The 18,247-nt window shown below is 44.0% G+C and overlaps 1 protein-coding gene across 3 annotated transcripts in view; it reads left to right on the top strand.

The window, feature by feature from the left end:
* Positions 1–18,247, top strand: part of YTHDC2 (YTH N6-methyladenosine RNA binding protein C2) — a 70,492-nt gene that overhangs the window by 45,973 nt on the left and 6,272 nt on the right. The window contains exons 22-27 of one of the 3 annotated variants that reach the window (XM_053299011.1): positions 10,071–10,276; positions 10,841–11,036; positions 12,303–12,412; positions 14,793–15,085; positions 17,446–17,508; positions 18,052–18,229. In XM_053299011.1, the coding sequence (XP_053154986.1) occupies positions 10,071–10,276; positions 10,841–11,036; positions 12,303–12,412; positions 14,793–15,085; positions 17,446–17,508; positions 18,052–18,229 (1,046 nt within the window). Of the gene's footprint in view, positions 1–10,070; positions 10,277–10,840; positions 11,037–11,636; positions 11,791–12,302; positions 12,413–14,792; positions 15,086–17,445; positions 17,509–18,051; positions 18,230–18,247 lie in introns of those variants that run through there. The other 2 variants (XM_053299012.1, XM_053299014.1) reach the window with 2 other exon arrangements.

Genomic DNA, 18,247 nt, shown 5'->3' on the forward strand with positions numbered 1-18,247 from the left:
TCTCACCCTTCCTGCAAAAGCTTCCTGAAGGGTCTCTCTAATCTATATCCTCCCGTTCAACAACCTATAGAACCATGGAGCATATCCTTAGTCCTTTCAGCTTTGACAGAGCCTCCTTTTGAGCCTTTTAATACAGCTAGTATAAAGTTAACGTCCCTAAAGACTTCGTTCTTGGTTGCTATTACTACGGTCTGTAGAGTGAGTGAACTTACAGCTCTCTGCATGGATGTGCCATATGCCCGTTTTTACCAAGACAAAGTGCTCTTACGCCCTGACATCTCCTTCTTGCCGAAGATTGTGTCAGATCTCCATATCAACCAGGACATTGTGCTGCCAATTTTCTTTAAGTCCCCTACTTCTGCTTTGGAAAAGGCCTTACACTCTTTGGACATCCGCAGGACTCTGTTATATTACCTCTCAAAAACCAAACCGATCAGGAAAACAAAGAAACTCTTTATTTCTTACAAGGGAAAGTCAATGGGACTGGCCTTGTCCCATCAAAGGCTCTCTCATTGGCTAGTGAAAACCATCTTAATGGCCTACATGCTGCAAAAAGTTGATCCCCCTAGGTCCGTTAAAGCACATTCAACAAGGGTTATGGGGCTTCGGCGGCACATCTATCTGGCATATCATTCCATGACATTTGTAAGGCCGCTACTTGGTCTTCCGAACAGCCTTTTGTGAGGCATTATGCTATTGACTTTCGATCTGCAGCGGAGGCGAATTTTGGGAGAGGTGTTGTCAAAAGGGTGTTGCAATAACTCTACTGCTTCCTCCTCCTTTATGGAGCTAACTAAACACCCATTCTAATGGATTCAACAGATCACGCCCCAGATAAACAGGTTGCTTACCTGTAACTGATGATCTGGTAGTGATCCATTGACATCCATTAGACCCTCCTGAACTTCCCCTCTGCAGTAGTACTCTTTCTACAGTAGAACTTACCTGCTACATCAGATGTCACGACTGCCTCGACAGTCTCCAAGGAACCGAGGTGCCTGTGCTTGCTCCCGCCTTAAATAGCCATGTGGTCACGTGGTGCGGGGTGCAGGCACCTTAAAGGAGCTGTGGAACTCGACACTGAGAGGCTTCCGCGCAGGCGCAGAGCCCATTCTAATGGATGTCAACGGATCACTACCAGGTGATCATCAGTTACATCAGTTACAGGTGAGCAACCTATTTTTTAAAAAACTTGGAACTGCTGACGTTAAATCTCTGGCTCTTGACTTGGACTGGCTATCGATGAACCTTTGGAGTTTGACCTTTGAACGGACTTGACTTCTCTCTGAAAACGATTATGGCTGAAGAGAAAAAAATCGTTTAAATGGTGTGAAGGTTGCAGAGTGAAACTGCTCTCAAAAAACCTTCACAATCTCTGTTTATTGTGCCTGGGAGAGGAACACAATGTCTCCTCATGCAAAATTTGTCTTTTTCAAAGCAGACTTGGAAGAATCGAGCACTCCATCTTCAGGCGGCTGTTTATGAAGCGGTTCGAGCCCCTTGACACCAGGCACTCCTTGTCCTTCAACGTCTACCTTGTCTTCAGAGGGGACACTGAGATCAACATTGGCTCCTTCGTCTCTATTGAGTAAGCATTGGTCTAAATAATCTTCCTCGTCCTCGAAGCATGATCCCGCAAAGACCGTCTCCTCGTTGTCGTCGATGTCTTCCACGTAGAGAATGTCTTCGACGTTGACCGCAAAGCCATCAGGGTCGATTAAGGTGTCAACAACCATTGGCGCAGAGTCTTCAGCCTTCTTGGGCGGCTCAAACTCCTTTGACGTCGGTACTCATCACCTCGACAATGCCTCTGATGTCGACGGCTTCCACGATGGCTGTCTGATTTGTGCTTTCAAGACAATCAACGTCGACGGCAGTCGATACTGAGCCAACGTCAATGGCTCTCCACTCGGCGCAGACACCCATTTCAATGCTGGGGATGAGCTCTCTCTCTCTGGCGCTGGCGCCACTTGGTTCCTCTGCTTCTCCGTCAATGCCACAAGCTGCTGGACACTTGACTTCGGCTTTGCATACCCCGGTCCTCTCCATGTCTATGCAAGTGACCCCTTGATACCGGGCACCACTAGCTACTTTTGAGGTCATCAACACCGAGGAGGCCCTGTTTTTGGCCACACGTTCTCTCCTCTCCTTACTGGACTCATCTTCCAGCATGCATCCTGCCTCTACCTTTTAAGGGCTTCCTTCCAACCGACATCGAGCCTGCTCCACAGGTTGTGGAGTACTTCCAGCTCCACCTTTGTTGGCAGGCCACCTTCAATCTCCACTTCTTTGGCATACCTGTGTATTCAACCATCCTGCCATGGGCACTTCATCGCCAGCAGCACCCTATGTCTGTGACAGCAACAGGCCTTAGAGACCCTTAACACCAGCAAGGGACTCATGGTCTAGCCATTCTTGCAACTCTACGGCTACTCAAACCTATCCCCTGGGTTTGGTCCAGCAAGCTTCGCAAACATCTCCTGTGTCTCTCCATTCTGTGTCAACTCAGACGGATCCTGCACCAACCCCTCTTGTTGCTACGGGGACTCAAACTGCTGTTCCTGCAGATGAGGACAGGCCACCACCGGGCTTACCTTCAGAGCATTATGGCTCGTCGGATTTCGCATCTGATCCAGAGGATAACTCTATTGTGGACCTGCCTACGGATGTAGCGCTTGTGACCTGTGTTTCCCCTAATGATGAACTGAAGGCTTATCGTGAGCAAATTTGAGCAATGGCCGAGGCTTTGGGTCTAGACATTCGCTCCCACCTTGCCACTATAGATGATCCAGTATATAATTTTATGCTGAAGTCTCAATCGACTGCCCCTATGGCCTTACCAATGTTGCCCATCATCACTAGGGCTGCCAAATGTGCGTGGGAGGTATTACACACCTCTACTCCGACTTACAAAAAGTTCGAGAGTCTTTACCGGATACAGGATAAGGACAATGGGTACCTCCTGAAACGCCCAATTCTTTCGTTATTGATTGTGCCGTGGCTTTGAAGTCTGGCAAGCGGCATACTGTGCCTCCTGATAAAGAGGGCAGGAAGTTAGACCTGCTAGGTAGAAAAGTCTACTCAACACCCTGCCTCTCAATTAAAGTGGCTAATTATGTGGCTTGCACGGCCTTTGGGAGCTCTTGGAGAAGGATCTTGATTCCCTATCTTTTGATGACTTTAAGGCCAAGTTTCGCCAGACCCTTGAAATTTGGGGGACCTAACACGTCGGCAACTCAGTATTGCCAAACACCTGGGAGAAACTGAGTCCCGTGCGATGACGGCAGCCATTACTTTACAACGACATGCCTAGTTAAGATCAACAGGCCTCCAATTAGACAAAAGAGATAAAATAGAAGGGTTACCCTTTGATGGCACTGCCCTCTTTAGTGAAACAACGGATGCGACCATGGAACAGCTGAAAAAGTCAAAGTTTACCGCCAAGACTTTTACTTTGCATCCTTCTACTGCTTCTCAATCATGAAAGTTCTGCACCAACTACGGAAAGTTTTGACCCTCTTTCCAAAGTCAAGATTGGTGTGACTACAGGAAGCCTTACTCTTTTTATTAGAAGCACTCATACCATCAGAGGGGTAAAGCTCCCCAGTCCCAGTGCTCAATGACACAGGACACTCAAAAGTGTCTTTAAAACTCAGGACTGCCCACCGATATCTCTCAGCTCCCCTCTCCCTCCAGCGGGGGTTTTAACATCTGTCTTGACGGATCCTTCCATCCCAGCCTACCATCAAGCTGGCAAGCCATTCCTCTGCATGGCAACGTATAACATCGGACCGCTGGATCCTGAAGATCATAACCTCAGGTTACATGATCAAATTCAGGTCCCCTCCTTTGTTTACGATGATGAGATTCATCCCCCCTACACACATTCTCTGGGAGGAAGTGAAGAAGCTATTGGAGAAAGAGGCAATTGCCTCTGTGCCATGGGCAGACAGGCGGGACGGGTTCTATTCCTGTTATTTTCAAATTCCCTAATGGGACGGAGGCATTTGGCCCATTATGGATCTACGCTGCCTGAACAAGTGCATCTACGTCAAGAAATTCCATATGATGGAGTTGCAACAGATTCTTCCACTCCTCCAAGGAGAGAAGTGGCTTGCAACTCTGGACCTCAAGGATGCATATTTTCATATCAGTATCCAGCCCATGTCATCACAAATGTCGGCCACCAAGTGTTTCAATACAATGTATTTCCCTTTGGACTGTTTACTACTCCAGGGGTTTTTACAGAATGTATAGCTGTGGTGATTGCACACTTGCGGATCAAAGGGGTCTCAGTTTACCCTTATTTAGACAACTGGCTCTTGGCCACAAAAGACAGAGACGAGTTACTTTCGCACATCCATTATGTAGTGGTCCTACTCCAGGAACTAGGCATCCAGATCAATTGGGAAAAGTCTCATCTGGAACCTATGCCCATGACCTCTTACATAGGGGCTGTTCTCGATACTAGAGAACAGAAAGCATTTCTGCCAGAGGACAGGTACGCTTGCATTTAGGAACTTCTGTTGCTCTTCCAACAGCAGGCCATGCAGCCAGCCCGATCAGTACAACTCCTGCTGGGACTGATGGCTTCCTGCAACACAGTAATTTGTTTTGCATACCTAAAAATACAGAAGCTACAACTGTGGTACCTATCGGTTTTCTATCCCATCGGGGACGACCAGAGGAAACGCTTGTTGCTCCCTCAACAGGTCCTTCATTCACTCTCCTGGTGGACACAGTGCAGGAATCTCCTCAGTGGGGTTTTCTTTCAGGTCCCGTCACCCACAGTCTGGCTGACTATGGATGCCTTCCTGTAAGGTTAGGGGGCCCATTGCAACAACCACAAGATTCAGGGGAGATGGTCTCCAAGCCCAGCCCAGTTACACATCAGTTTCCTGGAGCTCCTAGCTGTCTTCCAGACCTTGCAGGCTTTTCTAAGGGAGGAGAGCTGGTCTTGTGGTAGCAAGCATGACTTGTCCCCATAGCTAAGCAGGGTCTGCCCTGGTTGCATATGAATGGGAGACTTGATGTGTGAGCACTGCAAGATATTCCCCTCAGGGGATGAAGCCACTCTGGGAAGAGCAGAAGGTTTCAAGTTCCCTCCCTGGCTTCTCCAAGATAGGGCTGAGAGAGATTCCTGCCTGCAACCTTGGAGAAGCCGCTGCCAGTCTGTGAAGACAATACTGAGCTAGATAGACCAATGGTCTAACTCACTATATGGCAGTTTCCTATGTTCCTATGTTCTGCCAATCCTACAGGGCAAGGTCATCCGAGTCCACTTTGACAATACAACGGTGCAAGCTTATATCAATTGACAAGGTGGGACAGTGTTGTGTACTCTCTGTGCCCTCAGTGTACAATTATGGCACTGGTGCATTCAGCACCAGATTTACCCAATAGCGGTTCACATCAAAGGCTTAGACAACGCCTTGGCGGACAACCTCAGCCAGGTATTTCTACGAGACCAACAGCACGAGTGAGAGCTCCAGACAGAGGTCATAGCCTCCTTCTTTGACCAATGGATGTGCCCCACAAATACGAAGTGTACCTGCTATTCCTCCAGAGCAGGCCACAACTTCCAGTCTCTGTGAGATGCCTTTCAACTAGATTGGTCCCTGGAGACACCTTACATGTTTCCTTCCCTGCCATTGATACCCAGGGTGTTGGCACGACTGCTGTTCAAACCAACCAGCTGTATCCTAGTGACACCGTGGTGGCCAAGGCAATCCTGGTTTCCACAGGTACGCAGAATAGCCAGAAACTGCTGTTAACACCTGCCTCACCGTCTAGATCTACTTACTCAAGACTGGTCGCATTTTGCACCCGGATGTCCACACCCTCTGCCTGACTGTCTGGTGGATACTCTGCTGAACCATATCCTGCTTAACCAGCGTAAGGAATCCACACGTCGAAATTACTTGGGCAAATGGCACTGGCTTAAAGCCTATGCATGCTCTAAAGGGTTTCAGCCTAAACAAGCTACGTTACGGGAGATCCTACGGTACCTTGCAACTCTAAAGACCCAAGGGCTGGCCAATGTCTCCTTAAAGGTCCACCTAGCCGCCCTGTCCTCACAGCACCCAGGGTGTGACGGAAAGACATTATTCTTTCACTCGTTAAGTAAGGCTTTCCTGAAAGACCTTTCACATGTTTAGGCTTCAATCAAGCCTCTGGTGGAGCCCTGGAGTCTATCCTTGGTGCTGTCATCACTAACCCAGGCTCCGTTTGAGCCCATGGCCATGTCCTCCTTGAGGCTGGTTTCTTGGAAGACAGCCTTCTTGATTGCCATCACTACAGCCAGGCGTGTGCGTGAACTCACGGCTCTGAGTAGACTCCCTATATGATTTTTTACCCAAAGTCCATATGAGCCTGGATCCTGCTTTCCTACCAAAGGTGATGTCCAGTTTTCATTTGAACCAGGATATTATCCTCCCAACTTTCTTCAGGGATCCTTCTACTGCCCTGGAAAGATCTCTGCACACCATGGATGTACGCCAGGCCCTCTTGTTCTACATGGCCCGTACAAAAGACTTTAGGTCATCCGCGCGTCTCTTCATATCCTATAAAGACCCTTCAAAGGGCTCCCCCATCTGTAGACAACGTATGTCAAGATGGCTCATTGGACTCATTCTGTTTGCTTATAAATTACAGAACAAGACACTACCGGAAGCTATTAAGGCCCATTCCACCAGGGCATATGCTTCCTCCGCTGCACACCTTGCTAGGGTGACTTTTGTGGACACTTGCAGAGCGGCCACCTGGTCCTCAGAGTCTCCCTTTGTAAAACACTACGCCATAGATGTGCAATCTGCTGCAGAGGTCACTTCTGGGAGAAGTGTGTTAAAACAGGTGTTGCAATAGCTACTACTGCTCCTTCCTCCTGTTGAACTTGCTAAACACCCATTCGTATGGACATCAGTGGATCTCAATCCAGATAAACAGGTTGCTTACCTGTAACTGATGATCTGGTAGAGATCCATCGATATCCATAAGACCCTCCCGTCCTTCCCTCTGCAGGAGTACTGCCTCTATGTGTGTGCAGGTGTGCAGGCCTTTGCATTTGGCTCTCTTATTTACCATGGATGAACTCACCTGCTTACCTGGATGGTCATCCTCCACAGTGGTCATCTAAGAACTGAGGGACTTTGCACCATGGCCCCGCCTTAAATAGCACGCATATGCGTGGGGGCATAGCTTGGGCGCTTCGACAAGCTCAGGCATTGTTACCGCATGGCTCCTGCCAAGGCACAGAACCCATTCTTATGGATATCGACCAGATCATCAGTTACAGGTAAGCAACCTGTTTTTAGCTACCCCATAATTATTCTCTGGGTGGCTCACAACACAGTACCAAAACATCAAGTAAAAACATGCAACACATGAAATCACAACACATACACACAATACAAAACCATTTAAAAACTTTTTCTTTTAAAATAAGTTTTAAAAATCAAATTTACAAATCAAAATTTTAAAGGGCTGAGTGAACAAAAAGTTCTTTACCTGGTGTCTAGAAGAACAAAGTGATGAAGCCAGGCAAATCTCACTTAGGAGGCTATTCCATAAACGGGGTGCAACCACGGAAAAGGCACTCTCCTTGATAGCCACCCGCCTCACCTCATTTGGCAGGGGTACTCAGAGCAGGGTCTCCAAAGGAGATCTTAAGGTCCAGGTTGGGACATATGGGGCAAGGCTCTCTCTCAGGTAACCCAATCCCAAGCCATTTAGGGCTTTAAAGGTTAAAACCAGCACTTTGTACTGGGCTCAGAAATGGACTGAGGGCCAGTACAGCTTATGGAGCACTGGTGTAATATGCTGAAAACTTCCAGTCCAAGTTAATAATCTTGCAGCCCTATTTTGTACCAGCTGTAGTTTTTGGACTGTTTTCAAAGGCAGCCCCACATACAATGCATTGCAGTAATCTAAGCGAGAGGTTACCAGAGCATGCGTAACTGTGGCCAAGCTGTCTCTCTCCAGGTAAGGTTGCAGTTGGCATATAAGCCAAAACTGATAAATGGCACTCTGAGCCACAGAGGTCACTTGGGCCTCTAATGACAGTACTGGATTGATGAGTAAGCCCTGGCTGTGAACCTGGTCCTTCAGAGGAGTGCAGCCCCATCTAGAACAGGCTGAACATCATTCACCTGGGCAGAGGAACCACCGACCAACTGTATTTCTGTCTTGTCTGGATTGAGTCTCAACTTGTTCACCCTCATCCGGTCCATTACTACATCGAGGCACTGATTCTGGACAGTCACCGTGTCATCTGTGTCTGATAAAAAGGAGATACAACTGAGTGTCATCTGCATACTTACGACGCCTCAGGCCAAATCTCTCAGCGGTTTCATGTAGATATTAAGCAACGCAGGGGAAAGAATAACTGCCAAGGGGTTGTAAACCCCCATCACCACCTTTTGGAAACGAGGTAGGAGTGGAACCACCTTCAAGAAGTGCCTCCCACACCCAGCTCAGCCAGCGTATACAAAAGGATACCATGGTCAATAGTATCGAAAGCCGCTGCGAGATCCAAGAGAATTGACAGGGTTGCCTCCCCTCCTCTCCCCCCACTCCACCCCGCTTAGGTCATCCCACAGGGTGACCAAAGCAGTTTCTGTTCCAAAGCCAGATCTGAAGTCTGATTGAAATTGATCTAGATAATCTGTTTCTTCCAAGAGTGTCTGGAGCTGGTCAAACACTGCACACTCAAGCACCTTGCCCAGGAAGGGAATATTGGCCACAGACTATAGCTGTTTACATCCTCTGGGTCCAGACTGGGTTTCTTTAGGACTGGTTAAATAATAGCTTCCTTTAGTGGAGCTGGGACCACTCCCTCTTTCAAAGGACATTTTCTAGGTTTCATTTTTCCTAATTCAGAGTCAATACATTATAACACTTTGTTCTGGGATTTAGTTAGAAATGCTGTCTCACTTGCCTCTTAATGCTAATAGGTTGCTTCATGGAAGATTCAAAGGGTAATACTTTGGATTACTTCAAGTTCATGTACCTTTCCATGCCTGATAGCCTGTGGTAACCAAGTGATATCAAGAAATGTATTTAATCCAAAATGGATAATACTGTTTAGTTTAACTTGCTTGTGCTTCTCAGTCATGTGAAAGATTATTAGGACAACGATCTTAGTTCTCAAGTTCAGTAATGGCCAACTGGCATCAGAACTGAGCTTGAAATGCTGTTTTATATGTAGCTAAGTATTTGGGTAGCCAGGGTACTTGGCTTTAGCCTGTGCACCTGAATGTGACCAAACAAATAAGTGCTCCAGAGCAAATAGAGTGCTCCGTTAGGCCAGCTGTTCCTCTGAGGAGGAGGAGATATACAGGAAGAAGGAAAGAGAAGACAAAGGGAAAGGCAAGGAAAAAGCAGAAGAAACAGAAAGCAGCAAAGCTTTCTTCCTGACTATTACTGAGAACATTTGGGCTCAGTCATAACGAAGTATCTTAAAGTGCATGCTTTAAAAAAGATGAGAAAAATCATATCACCATTTGTGTCTATAAACTGTGGAATGCTTATAATTTTTATGTAAATTTCCTTATTTCCCATTTATTCTCATTACCCCATATGTTTTAGTGCCCTCTGTTTTCTTTTAATATAATTTGACTAGTAAATCTATTTATGTTGTTTGTAAATCTATGTACATCTAATAGATTTATTGAAATCTTTCCCAAAAAACCAGTTAGTTAAAAATTATATTAATTGTTTCCCAGATATATGTAGGCTAAGGAAAGTATAAATGAGTAGGGCCTAGGAGAAGTATCCTCCCCCACTGAATAAAGAACTTGGAACCCCCTTAATTAGGGTTAATTCCCCTAAGAAGGGCAACATTTGTGTAGCTCTTAATTGGAGTCTAATTGTGTAGCTCTAATCCCAATCCTGTGACTCAAGGCGGGATCCCTCTTCCCGCGCGCCCCCCCCCATCTTTCAGATTAGTATATTTTTAAATAAAGAGCAGCCATTTAACCCAAGCAGGTTTATCATGTGCCACACAATTGCCTGAAACCTGATACCTCTGTTGCTTTCTTAAATTTATGTCTTCTTAATGGTTTATCTTGTAGGTTTTGTTAGAGCCAGAGGTGGAGGTGATATAAGAGATGTTAATACAAATTCAGAGAACTGGGCTGTGGTCAAAGGTGCCTTAGTGGCTGGAATGTATCCCAATATAGTCCATGTTGACAGAGAGAATGTTGTCTTGACGGGGCCAAAGGAAAAAAGAGTCCGCTTTCATCCTACTTCAGTTCTTAGCCAGCCTCAGTATAAAAAGGTAGGAAAGCATACTATTTAACCTCTTAATGGGAGACATATGCAGCAGGGAGGAAAGGCAGCTCTATTATTCAGTGAACAGTTGGCTCTGAATGTGTTGCTTACTTAAACATTCATTTTAATATAATTAATTTAATGCATATTTAAAAACCATGACCAAAAATAGCTGTCATACCTAATGACGATAAAACCACCAAGGAAACAAGGAAATTGAATCGCGTGGTGGATGACTCTTCAATATTCCTTTATTAAACTTGTTTCGGCATCATTAATATGTGTATGCCGGACTAAGAAGTATAAAGTGATGCTCCTTCCGAGTTATGTCTAGAGTTTGTTGCTAATTATACTTATTCTGGTCTACCTTTAGAAAGCTCAGAGCAGATTATACTGTGCTCCAGTGAATTTCCAACCTGGCAATAATCAGGTCCACAAATGCTTAACTTAAACATTGCTACAGCATTAGATGCTTCTAGTCCATTTCCTGTAGAAATTTGGGAATATGGTCTTTGAATTGTCCCTTTTATTAAAACAAAAGTGCTGAATTCTCTTTCTGTGTTGCTAACAGATTCCTCCCGCAAATGGACAAGTGGCAGCTATTCAGGCACTGCCTACGGATTGGCTTATATATGATGAAATGACGAGAGCTCACAGAATAGCCAACATCAGGTGCTGCTCAGTTGTGACTCCTGTCACTGTGGCCCTCTTTTGTGGATCAGCTCGGTTGCCAAGTAATGCTTTACAGGAGCCTTCGTCCTTCAGAGGTATTGTGTTGGAATAAAAAAATGTTTTGGTTACACAAACATATACCCACATATTAGTGTATATTTGCAGGTTGCTGTATAAACTATTGTTCCAGAATGGGTTAGGTAAGGTGTTGGAAGTTAACCTTTGCTTCCTGCATTACTTAATAGTCCATTAAAAAGTTAGACCTAAGAGTGATTTTCATTTAAATAGTAATGGGGATGAAAAATTGTTGGGTGTGCATTGTTCTGTGTGTTTCACTATAGCTTCAATAGTTATTAGAGCAGAGGTTCTGATCTCTGTTGCCTTGACATTTGAAAACTGCTTCTTGACGATGTGATTCTGTCATAGAAGGTATCTGTGTAGGAAAAAGGAAAAATCCATATATTAATTACCTTGCCTATATATTCAATAGTGAGCACTTGTGCTTGGAAGCCATGATTACCTGAGCTTTCCAGAGCATATACTTTATCCAAATACCACTTTACTGAACTGTCTGAATGTGATCTTAGTGGTTTACATTTAGGGACAAATAAGTGATTTGATGCAGAGTATATTTTACTACTCAGTGACATGTCCAGAAGGTGTATCCTGAGTTCACTGTTTAATCCTTTTTTTAGGAAGTTAAGATCCAGCAGACCAGCAGTGTCATAAGATAACTGATAGTAAGACATTGGAGAAAGGATGAGGAGGAAAGAAAAATGTTGGATAATCTTCAGAGGACCCAGCAGATGAATCAAGGATAATCTCTGAATTAGAAACATCTTTATGACACTGCTGGTATGTTGCGTCTTACATAAAATAATGCTTAGAGATATGGTCCATGGTACGTTTCCATTAATTGGGTTAATTAATTTAATTCCATTAATTAATGTATGTCAGCTCCAGCAGTCTGTGATCACAAAACTGCTCTGATACAAGTCTTCTGTTTCAGTGTAGCTTGTATATCAACTATTATCTGAAGCATCAGAAAGGCTTGCTGCAAAGATGACTTAATGAGCTTAACTTATTAATAACTCTGTGGTCATCTTGTTGGGTAACTAGCTTGGATATATCAAAAGTTGTGAAGACTGGATCAGTTACAGATTCCAGAAGAACAAAGCTGACTTGTTATGGTCTAGAAACAATCATCAGTTCCACACATTTAAATTACATTTGGAATAGCTTGAATGCTGACATTTAAGGAAATACAGATTTTTAAACATGCACATCTCAAATTAAGTTCTTTAATAAAGTGCAGTATTAGAAAATGTTAATGTATAAACTGTGTGTTGTTTTTAATATAGTGGATGGTGTTGCTAATGACAGTAGTGATAGTGAGATGGAAGACAGAACAACCGCTAACTTGGCTGCGCTGAAACTGGATGAATGGCTCAGTTTCAAATTAGATCCTGAGGTGGGTTTCTTAATACTCTGATGAACATTTTTCCAAAGGAAAAGGTTTGGTTTCAAAGATTGCATAAATGTTTTGATGTTCAAACAACTTTTGAACTTAGATTTCAATTTTGATAGCTGAATAAAACAGGAAGGTAATTCTCTACTCCTTTATCCCCTCAACATGACAGTACAAACATTATGGAGGCTTTATATATATATGGGAGGGGTGGGGTGGAGGGCTGTATTTGGAATAATGAGTGCATTTCTGTTTTCTCCATGTTTAATCACAATAATAAGCTACTGTAGAGTTGGGAAAGGTGCAGAAATGGGAAGGCAATATGAGCAAGGCCAAAGCATGTGGAATATCTTAGTTTAGAAAAAACAGGGTAGGCAACACCATAGAGGTTTATACAATTACTAGCTGGCCCGGTGCAGAACATCTGCACCCTAGATCTCCCAGTCTCTGACCCCTCCCCTTGGCTCTGCTCTTCCTTGGCAGCAGCTGCCCGCCTCAGCCTGTCTCCTGCCTTCTCTCTCTTTCTCCTCGCCCTCCCTCTACTGCCCTCCTGCTCTTCCTCAGCCCATCTCCTGCCTTCTCTCTCCTTGCCGTTGTCGCCCTCCCTCCTCTGCCGCCCTCCTGCTCTTCCACTGCAGTAGCTGCCCACCTCAGCCCATCTCCTGCCTTCTCTCTCCTCACCCTCTCTCCTCCATCACAGCTCTCTCTCACTATGCATGTGATTAGCGCTGCGTGGGCGGGGCTCGCTGCCTTAGTGGTGTGTGTGTGTGTGGGTGGGTGTGTAGATAGATAGATAGATATAGAGAGAGAGATGGGGGGGCGGAGGTGTGAAGTGAATCGTGTTCCCTTCCCCACCCTCAACACTAGAACTTTGGATCCCCCAAAGATACTGACTGGCAGTAGATTCAGGACACACACAAAGAAGTACTTCATCATACAACCTAAAATTAACATGGAATTTGCTTCCATAAAATGTCATGGTGGTAGTTTAGGCAATTTGATTCTGTCCTCCATGAATTTGTCTTATCAGTGCTGTTGACCAAGATGGCTATATTGAACCTCCTGTTCAAACACAATATACATCTGAATATCTTGGAAGTGATGAATGTGTAAAGGCCAGAGTTGGGGCAATAAGCATTATGCCTCACCCTCACTCTGTATCCCGAATCCAATATAGCTATGTGTAGAGGACAAATGATTCAGACCACTTCTTGATCTTGGGCCAGATTCATCCTTATCTTCAGCCATATGTCTGGTGTTTCAAGGCCGCCATGCAAGTGCAGTTTATTTCAAACTCCCTCACCATGCTTCCTTTACACTTGGAAGAATAAGTGCTCTAGTTCCAGAATCCCTATATTCTTAGTACCTTGCAAGATATTCATTCTTGCATGTTATAGAGAGGAGAAATTGTATTAATATAAATATGGAAAACTGTTCTTCAAGTTCCCCCCTGCATTCCCAACTCTCTTACCAGACGAGAAGTAGATCTCGCTAGGGTTGAATCGGGTTACAGGACCTGTATTATAAAGTTTTGGTTAAAACTGGTTATTGCCAATGTAGGCCTGGCTTCCTTGGTAATGATTGATGACTTTAATCATAAGTGGAAGACCTTTGTTAAAAATAAACTTCTTCAATTTGGGTTTCCCATGAGGAAATTCTTAGATTAGGACATGATCAGGCCTGGCAGGTTATTAAGCAGAGTATTGCTGATACAGAATTACAAGTGGATACAGCCTGTCTAAGGAGTGGTATCTATCTGGAGAAACAACTTTTTAATTCCAAACCGGCAGCATATTTAGATAATATTCTTATCACTAAATTTAGGCGTCCATTTACTCTTGCCCGCCTAAACGTCCTTCCGACAGCTGTTAGGGTCCGGGATGGTAGATATAAAGGGATTCCATTTATTTTAAGGATTTGCCCCTGTGGAATGGGTGCCGTAGAAATTACCCCTCATGTTATTTCATATTGTAAATTTTATAGCGATACTCGTTTAAATTTAATTTGTCCTCTTTTGGAGAAGTTTCCAGGTCACTCTGATGAATTTTATTTAGAGTTTTTGTTATCTAACTTTTGTAAAGAGATCACTTTCAATGTGGCTAGGTTTTGCTACATTGTTTGTATTATATGCTCTAGTCTTATGTAATGTTTTTTGTTGTACTGTCTGATCTACAATCGTAATAAAGTTTATCTATCTATGGAAAACCATTTAGAAATATTTACATTTTTTATCCTTTCCCCCTGAAAAAGAGGAAACTGCATTTTCAAGACCATGTCACTGACCTTTTACTTCCTTGTGCAGCCTGATGTTAGAAGTTTGGAGCTATAGAAAAGCTTACTGCAGTAATTGTGAATCTTAAAACAAATGCTACATTTATTACAGGCTGCTAGCCTGCTCCTCCAACTGAGACAGAAATGGCACAGTTTATTTCTACGACGAATGAGAGCTCCTTCAAAGCCCTGGTCCCAAGTTGATGAGGCAACTATACGAGCCATCATTGCAGTCTTAAGCACTGAAGAACAATCTGCAGGTCTACAGCAGCCTTCAGGAATTGGTCAGCGACCAAGACCCATGTCATCAGAAGAACTTCCATTAGCATCTTCATGGAGGTCAAACACTAGCCGAAAAAGCTCAGCAGAAGCAGAATTTGTAGATGATCCTTTTAATGCTGAGAGGTCAGTATCTTGAAATGGTCAATTGTAGTGACCAAACATGTGCTACAATCCTGTTAGCAGAAGACAGGAAGTGTATTGTCTGCCGCTTGGTGTTAATCAGTGACAGTGTCTGTAGATTTGAAGAGGTTCATGGTTGGAAAACTGGATGCTTTTCCTGTAAAAGGTTTCACCACATTGGGGCTAATGGAATAGGGATGTGCGAAACGTTTCGGGTACAGAATGATCTGTACCCGAAACAGCCAATTTCGGGTGATTCGGATCCGAACTGAATCACCCTTCTGGTCCTCCGAAACTTTTCGTAGCCGAACCGAATCTCCTCCGTTTCAGCTCTCAATATTCGGATTTTCGGATTTTGACGTCTATTTGAATTTCCCGCCTTTTTGTCTCCCATTGACTTCAATGCAAAAAGGTCTGAAATTCTTCTACTCAAATTTCGGGTCCCAGGGGCAAAATAGTGGGGTGGGGTGGTAGTGCCTAAGGCAAAGGGCTGATTTTTGGTGAATTTTTGAAGTTTTAGTGTCTTTGGGGCAGATTGGGGGCATAACGTGGGCTCTGGGCCAAAAGAGTGGGGTGGGGTGGTAGTGCCTAATGGGTGGAGGCTACCACACCAATTGCAGAGTGAATGGGCAAAGGGCTGAATTTTGGTGAATTGTTGAAGTTTATGCGTCTTTAAGGTTTTCCCCCATTAGGTATATTGGAGGGTGTATCGCTTCACGTTGGGGGGGAAAGGGGTGGCCTAGAGCAGTGTGGGGTTGGTGGTAGTGCAAGGTAGGGGCAAGAAAGCTACCTGAATTTTTTCAAAGGATTTGTGCAGAGGGCTTTAAGGTTTTTCCTCATAAGGCATAATAATGGAGCTTTCAGCAGCCCCATAAGTGCACTTGGGGGGTGCTGGGGTGGCCCAGAGTGAGTGGTGGTGTAGTGCACATAGGGTGCCAACCACCCCCATGGGTTTCTAACCCATGGGGTACTTGATTCTGTTGTTTCTGAGGTGTTCTGAGTGTGGATTCTATGATAGCAAATAAGAGTGGATTCATGGTGTCTCATTGAAAATCTCATTTGCTATCATAGAATCCACACTCAGAATATCTCAGAAACAACAGACCCCTGTACGCCATGGGTTAGAAACTCATGGGGGTGGTTGGCACCCTATGTGCACTACACCACTCACTCTGGGCCACCCCAGCACCCCCCAAGTGCACTTATGGGGCTCCATTATATTATAACTTATGAGGAAAAACCTTAAAGACGCGTAAACTTCAGAAATTCACCAAAAATCAGCCCTCTGTCCAATCACGTTATGTCCCCGATCTGCCCCAAAGATACTAAAACTTCAAAAATTCACCAAAAATCAGCCCTTTGCCCAATCCCCCTGAAATTTGGGTGGTAGCCTCCACCCATTGGGCACTACCACCCCACCCCACTATTTTGCCCCTGGGACCCATTTTTAAAATCCAAATCGATTCGGATTAATTCGGATCCAAATCGAATCAGGGGTGATTCGGATGGGCCATATTCAGATACAGAACAGAACAGGGGTGTCTCGGTTCGGATCCAAATCGAAACGCCGAAAATCCGAATTGCACACCCCTATAATGAAACAGCAGGGCTCCTAGATTTCCATCTACTTGCTTTGTATGCTTACTGGCTGCTCAGCAGTGGCAACCAAACATGGGTCACATTGGACTGAGGCCCCTCACTCATTCACATACAGAACTTACTCCTCTTCCTGAATTGGCTGTAGCCTGCACTTAGGGCTTGGAGCATGTTGAGTTCCCACTGGGCAGCTGGGCACAAGTGCACTGGTCTGGTATGTCGCTGTGCTGCTGCTTGATCATAGCAGCCAGCATGTGCACATGGAGGGCAGGGTTCTGGTCATGACTCTGGACAGAAGTGAGTTTTCTGCCTAGATTTTTTGCCTTAAGACTTGAATTTTTCTCATACATGGATACACAGAAGAGCTATTTTAGTCCAGCCAAATACGGTAATATGTAACACAAAATATTTTACTGTTAAATTTCAGTATTGTTAAAAGATAATCTCAAGTTACTGGAACACAATCAAGCCAAACCTTTTAAATAATTTTAACTAAGCTTCCACCTTAGCTGGTTCCACATATCAACAAGCTAGCAATATAACATGAACCATAAAATTCAACAGCTCTGTCACAAAAACAGGTTTTAGATTCAGATCCCTATTGATTTCCTTGCAGAATTTTTAAAGAAATGGCAACTTAAGAACCACAAATATGTAGCAAATAAAGGAATATGTAGCAAATAAAGGCATAATGTTAATTTAGTCTCAGTGTTTTGTAAATGTCTTTCAAGACAACTTGAAATTATTTAGCTATTTTTCTCTTTCAGAAATCCCCCCAAAACAACTTTAAACTACGATATAAACAAAGAACAGAACAATACAATATTGAGGTAATATTCCAATTTTAAAGCACATTTCCAAAATAATACAAAACAATTTGGCAAAGAAAAAATAAATACAATAGATTGCTTGCTCCGGTAATATTAAATTATAGTACTAGTAATTAATATAATTCTTCTCCAGAAGGTTAACATTACTTCATTGGAACTACAGGGGGAGTGAAACCATTAGGCGCCTTAAAAGCATAACCTTTGGGGATTTTAGACACAAATAACTATTACAAGAAGCCCCGTTCTCATGATACCAATGCTAATTGGCAGACAGCTGGTGTGTGTTCCATACTGTTGAATAACTATTTCTGTATATTTGGCTCACAATAATGTTCAGAGTATATTGTCATCACTCGCCAGGCATCTTGCTAGTATGTATATAAATCTGCTTCAACCTGTGGAGCAGAAGCCCTCGAGTTCTGTTCCCATGAATGTCAACATCTGACATCCTCAGGAATTCTCTTAGATCATATCATGACTTTTTGCTATAATTTTATTTTAATCAGACTTTTGTTAAAACTGTTGTCTTTTTTCATTGTGCAGAGTCCTCATGAAATCTGCATCTCCAGCATTTCACCAACCTCTGAAATATAAAGAGAGAAGCGTTCTGCATTCCAAACGAAGCACAGATGACAGATTAGACCAGTCATCTGTGAAATCCACAGATAGTAGTACTTTCCCCAGTCCCTGTGCTAGTCCTTCTCCTCCATCATCTGGGAAGGTACAGTACATCCTGTAG

The sequence above is a fragment of the Hemicordylus capensis genome, chromosome 2 (assembly GCF_027244095.1).
Source record: "Hemicordylus capensis ecotype Gifberg chromosome 2, rHemCap1.1.pri, whole genome shotgun sequence".
Classification (NCBI taxonomy): domain Eukaryota; kingdom Metazoa; phylum Chordata; class Lepidosauria; order Squamata; family Cordylidae; genus Hemicordylus; species Hemicordylus capensis.